Below are 21820 nucleotides of genomic sequence, written 5' to 3'. Positions count from 1 at the left end.
TTAATAATATGCACTCTCTCTCTCATGAGCCTACATTCATGTAACAAATACCGTATAAAATGAAGTCGCAGAAATATTGGATTAAGCAGATTAATAAAATTAAAGATAGACAAGGGAGAAAGGTAAGTCAGTGAAATAATAACAGAGCCATTAACATGCTACTATTCTTGTTTCTATTCCTAAGAGAGAAAGGAATGGATGCGTGTGGAAGCAGGCAGTGATATGCCAGCTACTGGCAAGTGCTACCATTAACCCACCCCTACCTACCTTCAAGTATTTCAGATATCTGAAGATGCCATGAATTATTTTCGTTTAATGCATATATATACCAAAATGTAAAAATTCAGAATGAATGCGTAACTTGTGCCTATCGAGATTTTACAGGGTATTTTTTATAAGAACTGCATGTTTGAATAGTTAGACAAATTGTCTGTGGAAGACAAGTTGCTCCTAAATCTACTAGTATATAAGCGTAAAAGGAAAAACGATAAGGGAGTGAGAGAAATGCATTTATTTGTGAATCCAGTAACTGATCTGATGAAGACACATGACTCAGTTATGCAACTAACAAATGAACCAAGTCAGTTGTACGAGTTTCTGTTTGATGAAGATTCTCGACGCTCAAGAGACGAATTAGCTCCTCCTCTTGATCGGACACAAGCCAGTCAGCCGGCTCTGTGTCAGAGTCCGTCACCTGCTGAGGGGCAACATACTATCAGATAAAGTTCCACCTCTCTGAGATTGATGTTCTCTCATATATAAAATTTAATCACTGTTGTTGCTGGAGCCCTTTTACAGGCACATACATTTTACAAAACACACCACAAAAATGAACTATTACAAAATGGTGTACCAGTTCAGACATTACTCTTGAATCTCATCTAAATAACTGTTACTGTGCATCTTCTGCATGATTCAGATGACTGCAAGAACAGTATGATTATAAATACAACTTTTGCTTCATTTGAGGGCTAAATAGATGTATATTTACCAGATATTGTAATAGGGGTGGAATCACGTCTGTTGTTTGGGTCATCAGTCCATAGACTAGTTTGATGCAGCTCTCCATGCCACCGTATCCTATGTTAACCTTTTCATTTCTACCTATTACATCCTTTATTAGCTCTAATCTGTTTGATATATTCATATCTTGGTCTACTGCCAACACTTCCCTCTAAAACCATTTGAACAAGTCCTCGATGTCTTAAGATGTGTCCTATCATTCTATTTCTTCTTCATGTCAAACTTCGTCAAATCGCTCTCCTTTCGCCAATTCGATTCAGCATCCCTTCATTCGTGATTCGGTCTACACATCTCACCTTCAGCATTCTTCTGTAACACCACATTTCAAAAGCTTCTATACTCTTTCTCTCTGAGCTAATTATTATTCCTGTTTCACTTCCATACAATGCTACGCTCCAGATGAAAGTCTCAAAAAATTTCTAATTCATACATCAGTGTTCGAGGGAAGCCTAAGACGTGATATTATAGATGCCGAAATTTTCCCAGTCATCATCATCGTCATCATCATCATCATCAAATCACCCAATAAGGAAAACATAATATCCTAAAAAATGAGGTAATGAAGTCCAGTAACCTATCCTGGTCATTCAAAATAACAGAAGTACAGAAAGCGATTCAATGTAGCAAAAATGGAAAAGCGGCAATAGAACAGATAAAACACTTCAGTTCAACCTCACAGGCATAGCTTTTAAACTTCTTCAACAACTGTTTTACTTCCCTAAAAATTCCAAAAATATGGAGAAAATCCAGGGTATCGCATTTCTGAAACCTGGAAAGGAACCTTCGGACCCCAAAAATTTCAGACCAATCTCCTAACTTTGCCACCTGTACAAAATAATGGAAAGAATGTTGCTCAATCACTTAATGGGAGCAGTAGACAAAGTCCTAATCCCTCAGCAATGTGGCTTCCACCCAGGAAAGAACTGCACAGCACAGATTTTACATCTAACCCAGCACACTGTGGATGGGTTTGAAATGAGGAAGATCACTGGTGTGGCTTTTGTGGATCTCTCAGCCACCTACGATACAGTAAATCACAGGATACTAGTACACAAACTTTATAGAATGATTACAGACATCAAGGTAACCAAGATGATAGCTACTCTCCTGGAAAATAGTCGCTTTTTGTTGAATTCCAAGGATGCCGAAGCAGACGGAGAAATCAAAGTAATGGACTACCTCAAGGCAGTGTTCTTTTCAACATCTACACTAATGACCAGCCATTACCAGAAAATACTAAAAGCTTTATCTATGCTGATGACCTTGCACTTACTACTCAAACTGATACCTTTTATGAAGCACAGATCTCTAACTGCTGCATTAGAAGAGCTAGGTACCTATTATGAGACAAACCAACTCAAACCAAATCCAGCTAAGACTCAAATCTGTGCGTTCCATCTGCGGCATGTACTGGCCTCTCAGAAACTCAAAGTAATATGGAAAGGGAGCTTACTGGAACACTGCTTTACACCGAAGTACCTGGGAGTAATGCTGGATCGCACATTAACATATAAGAAACATTGCCAAAACTCAAAACAAAAGATAGCTGCTAGAAACAACATTCTACGAAAATTATCAGGAACAAGTTGGGGAGCACAACCACAAACAATTAGAACATCAGCTCTAGCTCTATGCTACTCTGCAGGCCCGGTTTGGAACAGGTCAGCTCATACGAAGCAGGTCGACATCGCTCTAAACGAAAGCTGCAGGATCATTACTGGATGTTTGAAATCTACACCCGTTGAGAAGGTCCAACTTTTAGCTGGTAGTGCTCCCGGCGAGATTCGTAGGGAGGTAGCAGCTAACAAAGAAAGGTTCCAATCATCATCTTCATAAGCACACCCTCTCTATGGATACCACCCAGCCACACAAGAGGCTAAAATCTAGAAGAAGTTTTCTCTGCACATCAGTTAACCTTGAGAGCAAAGCAGAGAATGCTATGGTCAAAATGTGGAAAGAAAGAATCAACCACCTTTCCAACTGGATAGAGCCGAAGGAAAGTCTTCCATGTGGACACCATGAGAAGTGGACAGTATGGAAAGCCCTTAACAGACTCTGCACAGAAGTCAGCAGAACAAAAGTAAATTTATGGAAGTAGGGTTTCTCAAGTGATTCATCACTTTGTGATTGCAGAGAGCGGCAGACAATCAAACATCTGTGTCAGTGTGTTTTATGTTCTTCAATGTGCACTATGAAAGACTTGATTGCAGCCTCCCCCAACGCTATTGATGTCGTCCAATACTGGGCAAGAATTATCTAGCTCTTGAACTGTTGCTTTATCTGTGACTGTATAATAGACCTGTATATTTGTATAGTAGGAATGTAGATACCATGTTGTTTTTTAAATATCTGTAAAGCCCGGTTTCTTCAACTCTATGTTAAATTTTGTTTAACAAATGTTAACAAACAGTTGTCATTAATTTAACTCTTCGTTTAAAAACACCCTGTTTCACGAACACATTTCCAACATTTGTTATGAAACAATTGTTAAAGACGTTTGGCAGTGAGCGTCTTTTGTTTCTTTACATATAGCGCTCCTAGTGGCATGTTAAAATAGTATTTTGTCACATAGACACATGGTTGATATTATTATAGGTTATGGTTAGCGGAGACCGCTAAGAAGTAAACATGTCAAGTAAGAGACGAAAAAAGCGTTATTATGATGAATGCAAGACGAATGTTGTTATAGTTTTAATTTTTTTTAAATGATGCGAGTGTGCTCAAAAAATGAAATAACGGACTGTTATATCACAACATTCGATATAGCCTATTCTTGTAGGAGTGCAATCTAAGGTTCCTACATTACCGTGGAAATGTGATAATTGATATGTTTTGAATGATTTTCGGGCATTCTTTTATTGTGTGGAAAATAATATAGTGCCTTGTTAATGCTGCAATGGCAACAGGAATTCTTCGCAGGTTTCTACACACTCTTTTCTTGCACTCGTGAACATTTAAAAAAAAATGCTATTTGTTCGGGGCGTCAACCTATGAAAATCTTATGACTCTACAATTAGGCCTACATGAAAAGTGTCTTGAGGTCAGATGTTATTACACAGAATCCGCTTCGGACGAAGTGGAGACGATAGAACACTAAAAGGCGAACAAATTTTACTTAAACATGTCAGGTCCGCAACCTAATAACTTCTGGAAAATTGATGAATCCTTGATTCTAATGCAAGGCATATATACTTGGGAGTTGTGGCATAGTGGTCATCATACTTGTCTGTGAAGGTCGTAGACGTGAGTTCGAGTGTCGTTGCAGGGAACGTTATTTAAAAATTGGAACAAAAATATTACACAAATTTCAGTACCGGTACACTTTGCTTTCTACCTGAAATTAATATAGGCCACTCGGCTGCAACATTTCAAGTATATACGCGGTGCATTAGAATCGGGGGATTCATAATTTTTTTGAAAATTATTAGGTTGCGGACCTGACAAGTTTAAGTTAAATGTATTTGCATTTTAGTGTTCTATCACCTCCACGTGGTCCAAAGCAGATCCTGCCTCATGACATTTGTCCTCAGTTTTTTCGAAAGCTAAAGCGTATTGACCTAAACCCTTACACACAAGTTACTGTTGAGTGTCCCCCCCCAAACAAGTACATTAAGCTAGTTGAAATTGAATGGATGCAGGGTCTGACCCCTCCTTGTAAAATCTTTAAGCAACTGCTGCACTGGAGAGACTGATTGAGTTGCAATCTGTTGGAAACTCTAACCTATTTGCAATATTGTCTACTACCTTGTTCATTATGGCTTTGGTAATTAGAAATCTTTCTTCTGACAACTCTAAAAAGTCGTTACTTCTTAGTATGGGTCATCTTTTGCCTTCTTCAGTTTAAAAATAGTCTTCATACAGCAGTAAAGCTTCAAACTTACGTCTTCTACATGCCTCCATTTTGAAATTTTAGCAGCTGTTAAGAAGGGGTGCTGCCAGGTTAATTTAACACAAGTATTAACAATTTGTTAGAGTTAACAAGTCTTGATGAGACGACCATTTTGTTAAATTATGTGTTAAGTCTCTTTAACAGCAGTGTTAACACTTAGCATTCGTTGAAGAAACCGGGTCTAAGTAAGGTTGATACTTCAGACACGAATAAAGAAAAAAGAAAGATCATCATCATCATCATCATTTCTTCGCTCCGGGAAGCCGGGTGCGGTTGTGTACGAGTCTCTTCCAGTTTGTCCTATCCTCCACAGATTTAGGCAAGTATGGGAAGGAAATACATAAGCGAAGAGCTGAATTTTAATATGAACTGCGTATCTTTATTATCCATTAGGTTAAAATTATCAGCAATGTTTCGTAGAAGTGTGGTACTTTCAGAGACATTTGTTTGTGTGCAGTCCTGGGTTCCCTGGACAGGTCTCACAGTAAAATGATGTCTCATTTCTGCCTCCTTTAACTTTCCTGTCAGCACTTATGGGCATTTTGGCTCCTAACGTCCCTCATAAACCCCATGATAATTTGATCCTTGAAAGACTTGTGACTCACTTCAGGCTTATTTTGCTGCGTCTTTTGCTGCACATTATACAGGTGAAAACTGTTCACCAAGGCTACTGGCTTATTTCTTATAGTAGGAGGCATCTATTCCATAGCGCTGTCATGAGAATATTGGAAAAATCGCAGTTACCCTCTTCATTCAACACCCCCTAATTTGCCTTAATTTTATTTACCATCTTCCACCAATCACAATAGCTGTTTAAAAATTCCTTCATATCTGTCTTATCAACCATATGGTTCTGCAGAACATTCCTACTTTTACAACCTTCCTTCCAATTGCATTTACTTTAACTATGACAATTTTTATCACTGTCTTCCACCACAAATTCCTCCTCCTCCTCACTTGAAAATTCATTCTTAGATTTGGGAACACAAATACCACTTTCAGAATCGGTCAACAAATCAACATCAATATCGTCACTCTTGCACAATAAATATCATCATGTTCCATGCCATGACTGGAGGATGTCATCTTGATAAATATAAACACAACAGCATCAGCAATGGACTATCTCCAAATAAAAAAGTAACTCACTTAAAACAAATTAACAGCATATGACAACATGGAAGAAATGCCCAGGCTGAATACCGTGTAACGCTCAGCACCATTTTTGCTCCAACATATGAAATATAACCTTAAAGTTGTGTCAGACTAGGTCCGACACAGGGCTGGAACGGAAATTTCCTGTCAAACTGAATTCGACAGTGGACCCCAAAGGGTTAATGATTCCTGGAATGTCCCTTTCTGGAACCTGTTTCTGCCCCAAAGTACCAATTTATACCCTGCCATTTTCACTAAAATTCAAATGACTGCTAATTACTTTTGCCATCATGTTACCCTTAGCTGAGATTTTTGCTAAATTCAATTTCCTGTTAAGTTCCTTCAATTTCTCCTTACTTCCACAACCATTCAATTTCTGATGGGGAATTGAACCCACATTTTTCAGGTGAACCGAGGATGCCTTTATCACCTTAGTTAGGCAGCCCTAACTGTGTTGAATTCACTGCAGTAAATGTTGAAAAAGGTTTACCATGAAACCCCACAAGTTCAAGTTTGTGAAGCTAATGATATGATGCAAAAACGAAAAAACTTAAAACAGTTCCTGGCATTCAAAGACATGAGAGAATTAACAAAATTTCGACATCACTTCTAATAAAATTAAAATGTGTTAACTTGTAATTAAATAAAATTAAAATGAGTAAAAATAAATGCTTTAAAACATCCCTTCATGGAGTATACAAAAACTATTAAAGTAACAGATTGGTATCTTCTTCTAGAATACATTATAACAAGAACATTTGACATAACCCCACAATGTTCTAGGATCGAATAACTGCTACAATAAGTCATCTCACGATGAAGGCAAATAAAAAGGCTCCAGCATCAATCAGGTATGCACAAATCTAAGATTTTTTTAACTGATTCATCCAATGGAAACAGAAAGCACAAAAATGGACACATAACCTTGTCTTTAAGTAATTTTTAACCACAAATAAAGATGGTAACATTCCATTTGTCAGCATTTTCTTTTTTAATGTTTTTATCATAAAATATGTAAAATAAAAAGGAATGATCTATTCACATATCTGTAACTATGCACAGGAATGTGAAGAAATATTTAACCATTTCTTTGTTGCTCAGGGTCCACATACAAAAAATTATTTAAAATATTTCTACTAAGAATGCATCTTACCAAGTAAATAGGAATACACGAATAACTTTTAGAGTGTTTGTGTACACTGTGACTTTTGGCCAATGCTACTTAAAAATAACTGAAATACCATAAATTTATGAAACAAAATAAGCAACATGATAGGAGCTAAGATTTAATGATTTTTTTTTTCTTTTAAAGAAAAAGAACCTTCATAAGCTGTATCAAGAAATTTGATCTTTATTTCAGGGCTAAGAGGCAACAGTAATCCATGCATGAGCATGGATATTTAAGTGCTGTCTTTACTGAAGTGATAAACGCAGCAAGTATTCCTAGACTGAGACTGGAGTATGTAGGTGCTCCATGATCTCAAATATTATATCCTATAATTTTACAAAAAGGTGCACAGAGAAGTTGTACTCAGAACAACAAGAAACATCACTTTGCTGAGAGAGTTTGCAGGGTTCCCACAGTTCTTTCATAAATATCCCAAATTTTTTCATCAGCTAAGATAGTTGGTTGTTTAACTTCATTTTTAAGCACTTCACCCACAATTTATTATTTATTCACAATTTTATTCATTCCGTAATACATTGGCACTCACGCTTCAAAAAATTGTTTGTGGAATTCTCTTCTCACTCTCCCAGCAGATTCATGCTTCGAAAATCAACAGCACATGAAAATACTCTGTTCAACACTTAATTCAGAAGCCATGAAATGCACTAAACTGAACAGTTATTGCTGTATAAGAAGCAATCACAATGTGCACTGAACGAAAGCTTATTGTAGACTAGCTGAGACATGATATCAATAGGCGAGCTATATGGATCAGGAGGCTATTGCATCATCCATTTGCTCAGACACAGCACAGGGTATAACCAGCAACTCGATTAAGGCTTGCACTTTAGTTGAATTTATTACAGTTGCAGATAATATGCATAACTGAGTAGGTTGTGATTTGGTACTTATTGGGAGCAGTAGTACATTTGCCAGAAACTGTGCAAAGGAAGATCAAAATAAATATCACTCTCTTATCTGATGAAATCACACATCATGTTCTGGTCATTCAGTCAACAAGTTGCTGTTTCTTGTACATACATATTTTGATCCTATTAGCTTTTTTACCTGAACATTTATATCACGTCATAAGTGTTTAAAATACCATAAATATGTTGCCTCCATCCTGATATATTAAGAGAGATTACTCAATACTTTTAGTACAAGTTCTTTCTAGTTGCATACGATAAATTTCATCGTGACAATTGACAATTTATAACGAAATAGAAAAATAGTAAAATATTTCTCCAGCTAGTCAATATAACTATTTATTTACAATACAGAACCTCACAACCTGGTTTTCAGCAGAGATTTGACAACAATTATTAAAAGAAGCATTTGTAACTCCAAATAGGGTTAACTTTTAACTAAATTTCTACAAGATTTATGGACTTTTTAATATACTAGGACTATGAATTCATTTTTATTTTTCAGTTCATATTTCTCATTAAGCTTTTTAAAGAGAACATTTTTAACACATCAACCTTTTACCATTTAATAATGGCTTTAAGTCCCACTACTTAATTTTACGGTTTTCGGAGACGCCAAGTTGCCAGAATTTAGTCCCACAGGAGTTTTTTACGTGCCAGTAAATCTACCGACTTGAGGCTGATGTATTTGAGAATCTTCAAATACCACCGGACTGAGCCAGGATTGAACCTGCCAAGTTGGGGTCAGAAGGCCAGTGCCTCAACTATCTGAGCCACTCAGCCCAGCTTTTATCATTTAAGAATGTAAGAATTATAATGAAACGTTCTGACTGCTTAGATAATATGTATATTTCATCCTTTTATATTATCTAATGTAGCTGAAGACGGCCCAAAGAGGCTGAAACGTCCTAAATATGTAACAATTTTGCAATTTAAAAATTGTAAAGAAATGTAGTTGTACTGACTAGGTGAACATATTTTTCTATTTCATATTCCAAGAAAGATCAAATTTAAGGCACAGTGACACATAATAATTCATTCTTAGTTAAAGAACTCCCAATTTTTAAAGTATTTTTTAATGTGAACCACTGCTAATGGTTTTCTATATACTGCATTTAAGGAGAGAACACATCACACAAAACAATAAAAAGATTTTTGAAATTTCTGTTAAGAATTCAGAGAGGTGGACTTTAATGTTGTACGTTGCTGAATTTTAATCCAATATTAACATTGTACCTTCATGTTGATTGTACAAATTAAAACATTCATACAAACAGAAAAGAACTGCAAACACTGTTAGTATTCGTGTTAAGTACACTAGAGAATCCAAGCCTTCAATATAGCTTCAAACTACAAATGAATTCAGTTCATTAAGAATTAAATCAACTGACCTTAGTACTGCACGACAGTGGTCAATCTCTCATCCTTTGATGTTCTGAAGTTCTGATGTGTATTTTAGTCACAGAACCAAAATAAAATTTTCTGTGTACTTAAATTAAGTATTTTCTTTTTTAAAGTCCACCCATCAGCCTCAGTTTTATGGAAGCTGTCATGCGAGTTAAAATAAACCACACAACATGGAATTTACTAAATCATCTACTTTTTTGGGTCAGTAAGGCAATGCTCAAGATCTCCCTACTGAAAAATGTATGTCAATCATTGGTCAAAGGGTATCCTAGGAAACAACACACAAACATTTGCTGAACATTACAGCAAGCAGCCACGGGTGAGATCTGTCTCCAATTTCACAGTACCAAAGGGCATATGGTAAACTTAACAACACATGTTAGAACATTTGGAAGGGAAATCATGAGCACAAAGGAACTGAAACCTACAATTAAAGAATTCATACTCATTTGAAAAGAAAAGCACTGGCTGTAATCTCTATGCCTATGCATGAATGAAACAGTAAGCAAACTGTGATTAGAAAACAAAACAAAGGAGACATACAAACACCACTTCCCAATTATATTTTAGAGAGCAAGTATGTGAAATGAATGTGTTTAGTACTAAATGAGAAGATGTAATTAAATTTAGCACAGATATACAGCAGTAAAAAGCAAGAGCAGGTAACGAATATGATCTGAAATAATAAAATTGGAAGTAAAAAAGTAATTCAGTCTCTTTTTTGTCCCTTTGTCATAATTCCAAGAGAAGTGTATCAAATATCTTCAGAGCAATATACAAAAAAATAAAGCCTTGAGTATGAAGGTATCTGTCTAAATTCAAAACAAAGTTATCGATGGCAAAAAACATATTGACTTCCAATACTCCTGTTATACTTTTGTCAATAATCATTTTGACCCTGATCTTCCAAAGTATGAAGTCCTATGTAATAATCTACTGTACATCCACTTTACCTGAAAGCCATGGTAAGAAAAATCTTTCAATGAATTGGGAAGCATATCACGTCAATAACGAGAGAATACCATAGCACAAGATTAAAATTCTTGCACTGACTATGCACTGATCTCTGTCTGCATATATAATTTGAAGTTAGAAGTTAATATAATATCACAGGGATTATTGCAATAAATTATCAAGCATATCTTCTGCAATTATCAGTATGTTACACCAAACTTCTCTTTCTAATTAATTCAATGACAAAGTGGTCATTTTTCTAACTATATGGTAAATATTCTTTTCTTCTGTTTTGACTATTAAGATGGAAGTATACATTAAATTTTGAAAGGAAAAATGAAGAGTTTTCATTTACAATTAAATTAGAAGGAACTGCACAGGGGGAATGGAAAATTCAAACAATTCTTTGCATTATCCTTTCTCTTTCATAAGCTTGTTAACTGAAAACTATGAAATGTCGTATGGCTTTTAGTGCCGGGATATCCCAGGACGGGTTTGGCTCGCCAGGTGCAGGTCTTTCTATTTGACTCCCGTAGGCTACCTGCGCATCGTGATAAGTGAAACGATGATGAAGACAGCACATACACCCAGTCCCCCTGTCATTGGAATTAACCAATTAAGGTTAAAATCCCTGACCCGGCCAGGAATCGAACCCGGGACCCTCTGAACCGAAGGCCAGTACGCTGACCGTTCAGCCAACGAGACTGAAGACTATGTGCCAAAGATATTATTTCTTGAAAGAACTATCAATATCTAGGTGTAAACCCAAAATTCATTTATGTTTTGTATCAACTCTGTCCCCTAACTTTCAACGTATTCGTATTCTGGGATATACTTAGTAGGAAGGCATATGTTTCTTACTGCTAGAAATGACCTGATGACATAACATTCTGTAACAAACTGGTAACTAAAATTCGAACTAACACATGAAATGTCACAGCAAATTTCTGCACCTTAGTTTTAAAATAAAACGAAATCTTACAGGGAGAGTACTTTATTAACGTACCCAATGTCAAACACAGTTACCGTGTCATCATAGTAGAGTAGTTTCAATGTGTCCTATATGAAAATCTGTAGGATGATAAGACTGAGAAAAATTGAAAAACTCTCATTGCAGAGGATATAAAATAGATGTATCCACTCAGACACTAGCAGTACTCAAGCATTGATCACAATAGTCAAGACCCTACAACCAATCCCACCGAGCTCGATAGCTGCAGTCGCTTAAGTGCGGCCAGTATCCAGTATTCGGGAGATAGTAGGTTCAAACCCCACTGTCGGCAGCCCTAAAGATGGTTTTCCATGGTTTACCATTTTCACACAAGGCAAATGCTGGGGCTGAACCTTAATTAAGGCCACGGCCGCTTCCTTCACACTCTTAGCCCTTCCCTGTCCCATCGTCGCCATGAGACCTATCTGTGTCGGTGCAACGTAAAGAAGGAAAAAAAAAAAAAAAACAATCCTTACTGATGATGCAAAGGGACAGAAAGTACAGTTGAAGTGACTTGTGAACGCCTCTGACCTACCAGAAGGCTCCTGACCATTTTTGCTTTTCGTTTTCTACAGTGTGCACAGATATGAGTCTGCCATTTATCTCATCGTCATTTATTTAGACTGTGTTCTTTTGATGCTCAACACACTTGAAACATGAAGATTAGTAGTAAATGAACAGATAAAAATCCATTTTGACTAACCTTTCTATAATATCTATATACTTCAATTTGTAAAGAAAGTAGCACATATAAATAGTATTCATATGAATTATGAAGATAGAGTAACAGCAAAGAATACAGATAACTGTAGAACTACTGCACTAAAAGACTTCATTAAAAAGCAAAACTGATGTGTAGAGACGGAGTGTGATAAAATTCAGAATTGTAACAGCAGAGTATACGTGAAGTTATTCCACAGATGACAATGAAGTTAAATGCTGAAGTATGGTGTTCATGCAGGGTAGCGTACACATGCTTGAATTACATACCTTGGCAGACTCCTTGAGATGATTCATGGATGGATCATTGATGCTCTTTCCAGATGCAGCTTTGGTTGCCTGGATGAGATCTCCTAATGCTGAGGCAACATCCTTCACAGCATTAATAAGCATTACCTGGAAAAGAATACTGTATAATGAATGCTGTTATTACATCATCATATCAAAGAAAATGAAGAAAATCTCAACAGAAATGTTCCTGTTGGTTGTTATAGATTTCAAAACTGTGGTAACTTCCAAATAATATAATTTTCTTTTCTGGCTGGTGAATTTAGCATCACAGTAACAAGTGCTTTTCAACCAAGATGGTATGTAATGGTATGGTATGGTACAATATGGGATGGGAGAGGGCTGGGACTGGGAATGTAGTGGTCAGCCCCCACATTTCTTTGGTGTGGAAATGGGAAACCAAAGAAACCATCTTCAGGGCTGTCTATGTCATAGCAATTGACATGTAGTCAGCAATTATCATGTTTTGATGCTTTTAACTCTCCTCCTCCTCCTCCTCCTCCTCATCATCATCATTATTGTACAGTTCCAGTTTCCTGTGTACTGTTAATGAGCCACTTCCACTTCTTCCTGTCCATACACAACTTGTCATGGAGAACATCATCCACTGTCCATCCTCTGGTAACCAGATCAACCTTGATCATGTCCATCCATCGGGTTTTAGGTCTCCCTGCAGGTCTTTTCCCCTCCACCTGTCTTTCCACATTTATTCTGGCTGTTCTTGTAGGCTCCATCCTCATCACATGCGCGTACCACCGTAGTCTGGATGTGTCGATTCGGTCTAATAGGGGTGTCTTTATTCCGGCTTCTTTCCTCACCTCCTCATTTCCTAACTTGTCCATCTTGGTCTTCTGGATGGTAGATGTAAGAAATTTTATCTCTGATGCTTGCAGTCTTAATGAATCTCTTTTTGTGAGGGTGCACGCTTCAATACCCTAGGTCAATACTGGTATGAAATAGCTGTTAAACATCAATACTTTGGCCGGTTTTGGAATCATGACATCCCATAAAGTGTTCTTACTTGTTGGTAGAATTCTGATCCCTTTTGCACTCTGATTATAATTTCCTTTCTGACCAAATTATCACTGGAGATTACACTTTCAAGGTGAGGAAAATTATCCACACACTCTAGCTGGTGGTCTCCTAATTTTACACTTGCTGGACACCCTTCTCTGTTGACTGCCATCACCACTGTCTTGGTCTCGCTGATGTTGAGGTTATATTCCTGGAACTGGGATTTCCATGCATTGAGTCTTGTCTGTACTTCCTCTTCTGTTTCATCCCAAATCATGATATCATCAGCAAAGGCCACTGCATTCAGTTCACTTAACTTTTCCTTGATGTTCATTATATTGTCCGTAACAGTGATGAACAGTAGTGGCGACAGTGCACTTCATTGCTGAACTCCACTCTTTGTCTCAAACCATGATGATCGACCTTCCCCAATTTGTACACAGCTAGTACAGTCTTTGTACAACATCTGAACTTTCCTTACCAACTAGTCCTTCAGACACATTTCTTTCCCCACAGGCACTCCCAGATCTTATCTCTTATAACACTATAATAGGCCTTTTCTATATCCAGGTTCTTGCCTCTCTCCCAATACTTTTTCATCAGCATGCAGGTGCTAAAAATTAGATCCATTTTCTGAATCCATATTGCTCCTCCTCTAATTGTGGTTCAATGATGGTTCTCAATCTCCTTTCTATGATCTCTAAAATTTTTAGCCCACGAGACAGCAATGTTAATCCACTACAGTTGGTGGGTTTTTGTCTGCTGCCTTTCTTAAACAGGGGAATTATAATGGCTTTGCTCCAATCAGCAGGTATTTTGTTGTCTGTCCATACGGCATTTAGTACTCTGTGCAGCCACTCTATACCCTGAACTCTGTGTAAAATTGCTGTAATGAGAAGAATGGTAAAATAAAGAGTTTAGCCCCAACTTTCAGTTCAAGAGATGTAGAGTAAATAGCATGAGACCCTTTTTATTTCCAGATCTTAGACAAACAACTCACCTGAGCTTCTGGGTTGTTTGAACCTAAAGAAGCAGCTCCAAACTTGACTACTTCTGCTAGCTGTACAATGGTAGACACAGCATTTTGTGCAGCCACAGCCAACTGCTCCTGAGATGATGCAGCTCCTGCAAATAAAGTAACCAACCAGGTCTTAAAGTGCCATTTCTAACAAGTAGCTACTTTTAAAAAAAGTCTGTATATCCCAAGCAGTGAGTTTCTTTTGAAATCTTTGTGAGGTTTTACTTCCTAGAACTCATCATACAGCCCCTCTAACATTCTTTCCTACCCTAACAAGTTGGTGATGATGGGTCTCCTTAAATGAAGTGTTCTGAGTCTGTGGGTTCCATGTTATTAGCATGCCAAGCTTAACAGGCAATATCACAGTTCTGACTACAAACTGTCTTGCAGGTTGTAAGGTCCAAAATTTTCTAGACAAATAGCAGCCAGAGCCAATATTTTCAGTGACAAATGTCTGCTTAAGTCACTGATTTATTAAACAAATGTCAATGATAAGTTAAAAACTAAGTTCAATCATATGAAATATAACCGTAATAGCCATCATTTTTCATGGCAAAATGGTAATTTCAACAAGAGCCACAAATATGAATGCAGAATGATATTAAGCATATATATATATTATTTTATTTTTTAACTAAGGAAGTCTAACATGGAACACTCATGTAATATCTGATAATCACAAATTAGAGAAGGATAGGCACACCTACTAATATTGGAAAGACAGGTATTTGTAGTTCTTAAACTGACTGGCCTGGCAAGAAAACAATTACCACCAATCTCACTTGAAAGAAATGCAGCATTATTTTACCTGCAACAAGGGTTTTGGTGTCCTCAACAAGAGCTTTAGCCGTTTTCAGTATATTCTCTCGGTGGTCTGCGAAAGATTCCTCCTCATTCTCAGCATGAAGCGTACCAGCTGTAGCAAACATAATGGTAGTGTCCAAGTCACCAATGATGCCAGACACAGTGCTAGCGGCATTTATACAGGCTTGAGTACCTCTTGAGCCTGCCTGCAAAGCAGCAAGTATTTGCGAAACCTGTAACAAAATAATAATGCAAAATTTTTCAGAGCTAAAAACAAGCACATAAAGACTCCGTAACAGATTTTAAAATATAAAATTAGAAATAGTCAAGTACAGAGAATAGGACAGAATAATTTGACTCCCATTAAATATGCAGTCATTTCTCATGTTTTCAATTACCACCTGGCCTCACAAATGTTCATCATGCTTGCCTTTCAGTATCCAAGAGAACTATTCATTTACAACTGCATCACTATTGCAATTGCATCTTGATCTGTACACTCCAGATCTCAATTTATTCAGGAACTTTCAAGTCAGCCATTCCTCATCATGACCAGGAGGTAAAGTTTCCAAAATTATTCTCCAACCAGTGGGAAGGTAGGTTGTAATCTTCCACAGTTTTAGCCTAGCTTTTTCAGCAGTAGTTCTAAGTTTCTTTGATGTTTCCCTCTCAACTTTCTTCCTTCCTTATTGGCAGCATTTCTCTATGAATAGGAGGTGGTGCTATTCCTGCGAGGTCGTAAAGCTATTCAACACAAATGGATTTCAAGCAGCCTGTTATAATTCTACAGGTTTCATTAAGAGCTACATCCACCTGTTTGGCATGCGTGGAACTATACCAAACAGGACAGGCGTACTCTGCTGTAAAATAACATAGAGCCATTGCAGAAATTTGGATGGTACCAGGATGACTTCCCCCACTGTGATCCAACCAATTCCTTGAGGAGATTGTTCCTGGTGGACACTTTTGACTTTCAGTTTATGCAGGGCTTCTTGAAATTAAGAGATCTGTTGAGTGTCACCCCTAGATATTTTGGATTGTCACAGTGTTCCAGTTCGACTCCTGACCATACTATCTTCAACCTGCGAATGGCTTCCCTGTTTGTCAGATGAAAAATGCATACTTGTGTCTTTGAGGGGCCTGGTTTAAGCTGGTTTATACTGTAGTATCTGAAGAGATTTTCAAGGGCATTCGTAAGGGTATTCCCCACTGATTCGGAATCTTTGCTCTGAGTGGCTTAGAGCAAGATCATCAGCATGACATATAAATGAATAAAGAGTTTCAAATTGAAAAGGAAAGAGGGCGTCTAAATGGGACTGTCCCTTTCTTATGTTGTTAGTCCCATCAAATTATTAACGGGACACCAAATGTCCTATTTTTCCATATTTGCAATAACTTTATCTCTTTTTCTTTGCTTCATTTTATGTTTTTATTTGTCTTTGGGCTTGTTTGTTGATACTATCTTACTGAGGTCAAGACAAGTCTCGAAAGGCTAAGGAAATGCAATCGCAAAAAAAAAATGATTTCTGGTTTCCACTAGCTACTGCCAGGGAGCAGCTTTAACACCTGGCATGACGAGGTTTCTCCACTGTGCTCCATAGTTCAACATTCATGTACATATTAAAATGGGGAAAATGTACTTTATCTAAAACCCTGAAGAAAAAAAATTCCCTTCTACAAGAAAGACTCATCGTCTACGAAGGTGGTATGCAGTTCTTGCTGTTAACTTTTTTTCCCTTGAACATGGAGGATGTGCCGATATTATACAGCACATGAAGAAGAAACACATGCTGGTAATTTCTGCAAGAACTTCCAGTAGTATAACTTTCTTTGTATGCAGAAATGGACAACAAACTCAAGAAGATGAATGTACATTTTGATTACCAAATGGAACCCAAAACATTTGTCCTGAATGAGTAAATTCATAATTTCTATATAAATGGAATAAATTTTCCAGCTAACCCATTTTTGGTTATCAGAGTTTTGCCCCAGTGAGCCAATTTTTGGCTCATCAGTTTGTAACTACCACACCTACCAAGATGTGTGGCTAAGGAAATTTGGTACCAAATGATGAGCCCAAATTGGCACACTGGAGTGAAATGCTGGCAACCAGGAATGAGTTCGCAGAAAAATTTATTCCATTTATATCGGAATTATGAAGATTAATGTATCGCTGCTGAAAAAGGGCTGTTTGAATTTCGTACTGCAAAACAACCCCCTTTCCATTCAATGAACTGCACAGCTCTTATCATCAGAGAACTATTTGAGAAGAAATTCATGTTCCAGGACAAAGTAAGAGTTGATTTTAGTGAATGTTTTGTCGCTGTACGCCTACAGTCGTCCTTAACTAAATCCATCTATCCTACTCTTGTGTGTGTGTCTCTCTCTCTCTCTCTCTCTCTCTCTCTCTCTCCCCCTCTCTCCCTCTTTTTCCCCCCATGTGTAATTCCAAAATCTGTTTTGACATTCTTTTTTTATAACTCAGTTCAATAGTCCAAGTTACCTATCCTATGTTTTGGTATTAGCACATTATTTACATAATTCACATAGGAACATTCTGATGGATGATAATAGGTGGTAAGATAGAATGCAGTGGAAAGGAGTTATATTTGCTCCAAAACAACTGAATCTGGAAAAGGGGATATGACAACACAGACGACAATATTATAAATATTATATTAAACCTTGAAATAGACTGAATAAATGTTGTGACTCAAAAATTAACGCCCCATAAGAGTGTTGCAAGGAAATAACTCCTTTTCCCTTTCAATGCAATGATGAATGCTAGTATCTAATGGTGATACAAAGAAAGAGTATTCAATGCAAAGCTACTCACTGAAAGCAGGCCTCTGAAGTTGAATATTATTGAGAAAATTTCCATGGTAAATACAGTAGAACCTCGATCATTCGAAATCGGTTAATTCAAAATCCCGCCTAATTTGAAGAAGCACTTGTTCCCGGAAACATGAGATACAGTTTTGCATGTTATTTCAATTGTTTAATTCGAAATACGGATAATTCGTAATTCGAAGTACAATGTCGGCCCCATTACCGAAATTCAGACTTTTAATTCGAAACTGCCTTTACATTTTAAAACAATAGTATGTTACAGAGTAATTTCAACTCGAAATTTATCCGCTCCGCGTCATAATAGAACACGCTTTCCGGAACGTGGAGGGGTAGCTGTCCGCACTTACACTCACTTCGTTAGGTCTACAGTGCGCTTCATGATTGCTAAGTTGAATGAAATCGGAATTCTTTTGTATTCAACCTTTTAAGGAACGCCGTAATATCACGCAACAGGCACTGTGCGGGAAAAAAGAATCCGCAAACACTGGCGATACCGACAGTTGACGGAAAAACGTGGCTCATATAATAAATTCGTAGGCACCGAACAATATTGTCATTGCCGGTGAAACTGCATTGCTTTATTTTAATGCGAGCCCAAACGGTCTTATGGTTTTAAAGAAGAAATTGCCAGCCGGGAAATCGTACAAGCGTGAGGTATGGGGGTCATAGTAGTGCGTTGCAATGCACATGGAAGCGAGATACTTTATCCCCTCGTCATAGGAAAGTTCGATAAGCCACAATGTTTTAAGAGCATCGGGCACTTTCCATGCCAGTACAAAGCATCTATAATAAAAATGCAAACAGTCCAGAAATCCAAAAAATAATGCATTTGCACAGGGGAACCGGCATAATTTATCCTCGTCTTTGAATTGTGCGATTTTTTTTTTCTTTCGTTGCGTGAGGTTATGTTTGTCAGTGATTTATCCAAGTGCATTATTTGAACATTGTAAATGCACCTTGTTGGATACATTTCGGAAATAGTTTTTTCCATGGCATTTGGAAGGTTTAAACTGTGAATCGAGGTGATTGCATGTATTAATGGATCTTAGAATACTTTGTGACGCGGCAAGTGTTTACATTTCTGAAGTACGAGAGAAGTGCCATGGCGGGAAATCGTACAAGGATAGTGTCATAGAAAAGTTCGATTTTAAGGGCATCGGGTACTTTCTGTGTAAATACAAGGCATCTAAAATGCATACAGTATAGTAATCCAATTAATAAAGCACTTGCACATGGGAGCCAGCATAGATTTCTCCTCGTCTTTGAATCGTGCTTTTTTCCTTTCTTTCGTTGCGCGAGGTTATGTTTAGCAGTGAGATATCCGAGTACATTATTTGAATACTGTAAATGCACCTTCTTGGATACATTTTGGAAATAGTTCTTTTTTCATGGCACTTGAAAAGTATAAACTGTGAATCAAGGTTAACTGCATGCAGTAACGGACCTTAGAATACTTTGTAACGCGGCAAGGGTTGGTACTTCTGAATTGCGAATTGGCGGTTAATTCGAAATGACGTAATTCGAAGTCCGATTTTTAAGTCCCAACGACTTCGAATTAACGAGGTTTTACTGTACATGAACATGTCATCCCCAGAACAGTTACCATGGCTACAAATGAAAAATTCACACAAACAAATATAACCATAAACCCAGGGAATGTAAAACCCCTCACTAGTTTCATATCTAAATACACATGGCATTGCTTTCCTTTAGTGGAACTCTGAGAAATTGCCGGTAGAAATTTATTTCTATACTGTTCTATTAAAATGGATAGAAATTCAAAAGAAATTGAAACAGAAATGAAAATCAATATTTAGACTATAATACCTTTTCTGAAACTGAACGAGCACTATCAGCAACATCACGCTGAGCATACGTATCTCCTTGAGGTGCCATCTGACATGCACCACCAGCCTTCACCAACTCCTGACAAGCACGACCCAGTTCCTGTACACCAGATCGGATACGCATGGATACGTCTGCATTTGTGGTCGCTGCTGCAGCACCTGACGAGTCGTGTGCCAGCTGACCATACTGCCGAGACAAGTCAGCAGACAGAGGCCCCAATCGATTCACTTCTGTACCAGACTTAGCCACCTAAAACAAAAAATGAATACTGCAAAGTGAAGACACTAAATTTATATGTATGAATGTATGTTAGAAGAAAATGTAAAATTAACACCTCAGGGTATAACTCTTCTGAAATAGACATAATAAGCTTTAGGGCTTTTGCTGTGTCAAGTCTTCCTCGTGAACAGACAAGATTTTCTTCTGAAGACGTAGGCAAAGTTCTCCGTGAACCATGCAAAATTTCACCGTATTTTCTTGACACGGCAAAAGCCCAAAAGCTATGTCTATTAATTACAGGCCGTGAAATCCTCAATCTAAATATCTTCTGATATAATTAGATCCTTCACTCTTCTGTACAGTAGAATTTTATAGGAAAAATATCCTCATAAAACTGAAAACTGTTTGCATATTCTAAATACAAAACTTGAATAAAACATTTATGTTAACCACAACTTCAATACTGTCTATGTACAGTATATGTTGGTCAAGCATTGGTCTTTTGGGCTCAAAGTCACAGGTCTGATTCCAGATCTGTCAGGTTTGAACCTGCAATCTAGTGATCCTCAGGCTAATATTCTATCACTGATCCACAGTGTGAGCCATCTCTGCAGAAGAAAAGTAACTGTTAGACATAAGCCCTCCTGCTGTCATTTTCAACACACTTAATAGTTGGAACAGTGAGCGGCCAATGACCGAAGGACTGCCTGCCACTGGTGTAAAAAAGCTGAAATGGCGGGATTTGAAATAAATGTTTGAAGTTCACAAAAAAATAAGCTAAAATCAGGAGAAATAATAGAAAAATAGGGAGGCGGGAAAAAACTGTTGAAAATCGGAGTCTCCCGCCTAAATCAGGAAAGTTACATTACTTCTTTGGGCACTGTATGAAAGGCCTTTTCTGAACTGTAGAACACTAGAAGCAGAGGGTTTTTGTGTTCTCTGCATTTCTCCTGTCTTGCACAGAATATCATATCAAAAGTCCCTCTGGAGGGACAAAACCCACACAGAGATTCAGGAAGAACCTTCTCCGAGACTGACTGGAGATAATGCAACAGAATTCTAGCAGAGATTTTACTAACTATGGAGAGCAGGGATATTCCATGGTAATTGCCACAGATACTTTGATCTTTTTTTCTTTTTAAGAGGGGTCAATGGTGAACTTCATGTCATCAGAACCTTTTGGGTTTCCCATATTAGATGGATCAAGGAGAAGAGCCTGGTTTTCAGAGGTAAGCTCCACTTTGAATAAACTCAAAGGGAATATTGTTGGAATGTTGCTTTTCTTGGTTTCAGACTATTAAGAGCCTATCTAAATTTCAGGAAAGTTAGAGGGGGACTGCCATCCAAGGTTGTGGAGGATGCTGTGCCACACACTGGAGCAAGTCTTCAGCATCAGAACTGTGATTTAAGAGAAAGCTAAAGCATTCTTTTCAGTGGCTCAAGATGTCTCGACTGTCGGTGAGGATGGTAGTATTGTCAATGGTTTTCAGGGTATCAGATGAGTAGTGAACAGGACCAGACAGCACCTTTATCCCAGCATAGA

At 37.6% G+C, this 21820-nt stretch overlaps 1 protein-coding gene across 1 annotated transcript in view; it reads right to left on the bottom strand.

Moving 5' to 3' along the window:
• rhea (Talin_middle and talin-RS domain-containing protein rhea) overlaps positions 1-21820 on the bottom strand; it is a 419010-nt gene that overhangs the window by 72163 nt on the left and 325027 nt on the right. Inside the window, exons 32-35 of the mRNA XM_068227664.1 lie at positions 20038-20307; positions 15365-15593; positions 14539-14663; positions 12507-12632 (exon numbers count right to left, since the gene is read on the bottom strand). Of these exons, the coding sequence (XP_068083765.1) occupies positions 12507-12632; positions 14539-14663; positions 15365-15593; positions 20038-20307 (750 nt within the window). The remainder of the gene's footprint in view (positions 1-12506; positions 12633-14538; positions 14664-15364; positions 15594-20037; positions 20308-21820) is intronic.

The sequence above is a fragment of the Anabrus simplex genome, chromosome 5 (assembly GCF_040414725.1).
Source record: "Anabrus simplex isolate iqAnaSimp1 chromosome 5, ASM4041472v1, whole genome shotgun sequence".
Lineage (NCBI taxonomy): Eukaryota > Metazoa > Arthropoda > Insecta > Orthoptera > Tettigoniidae > Anabrus > Anabrus simplex.
This window is presented reverse-complemented; position numbering and strand designations above follow the sequence as displayed.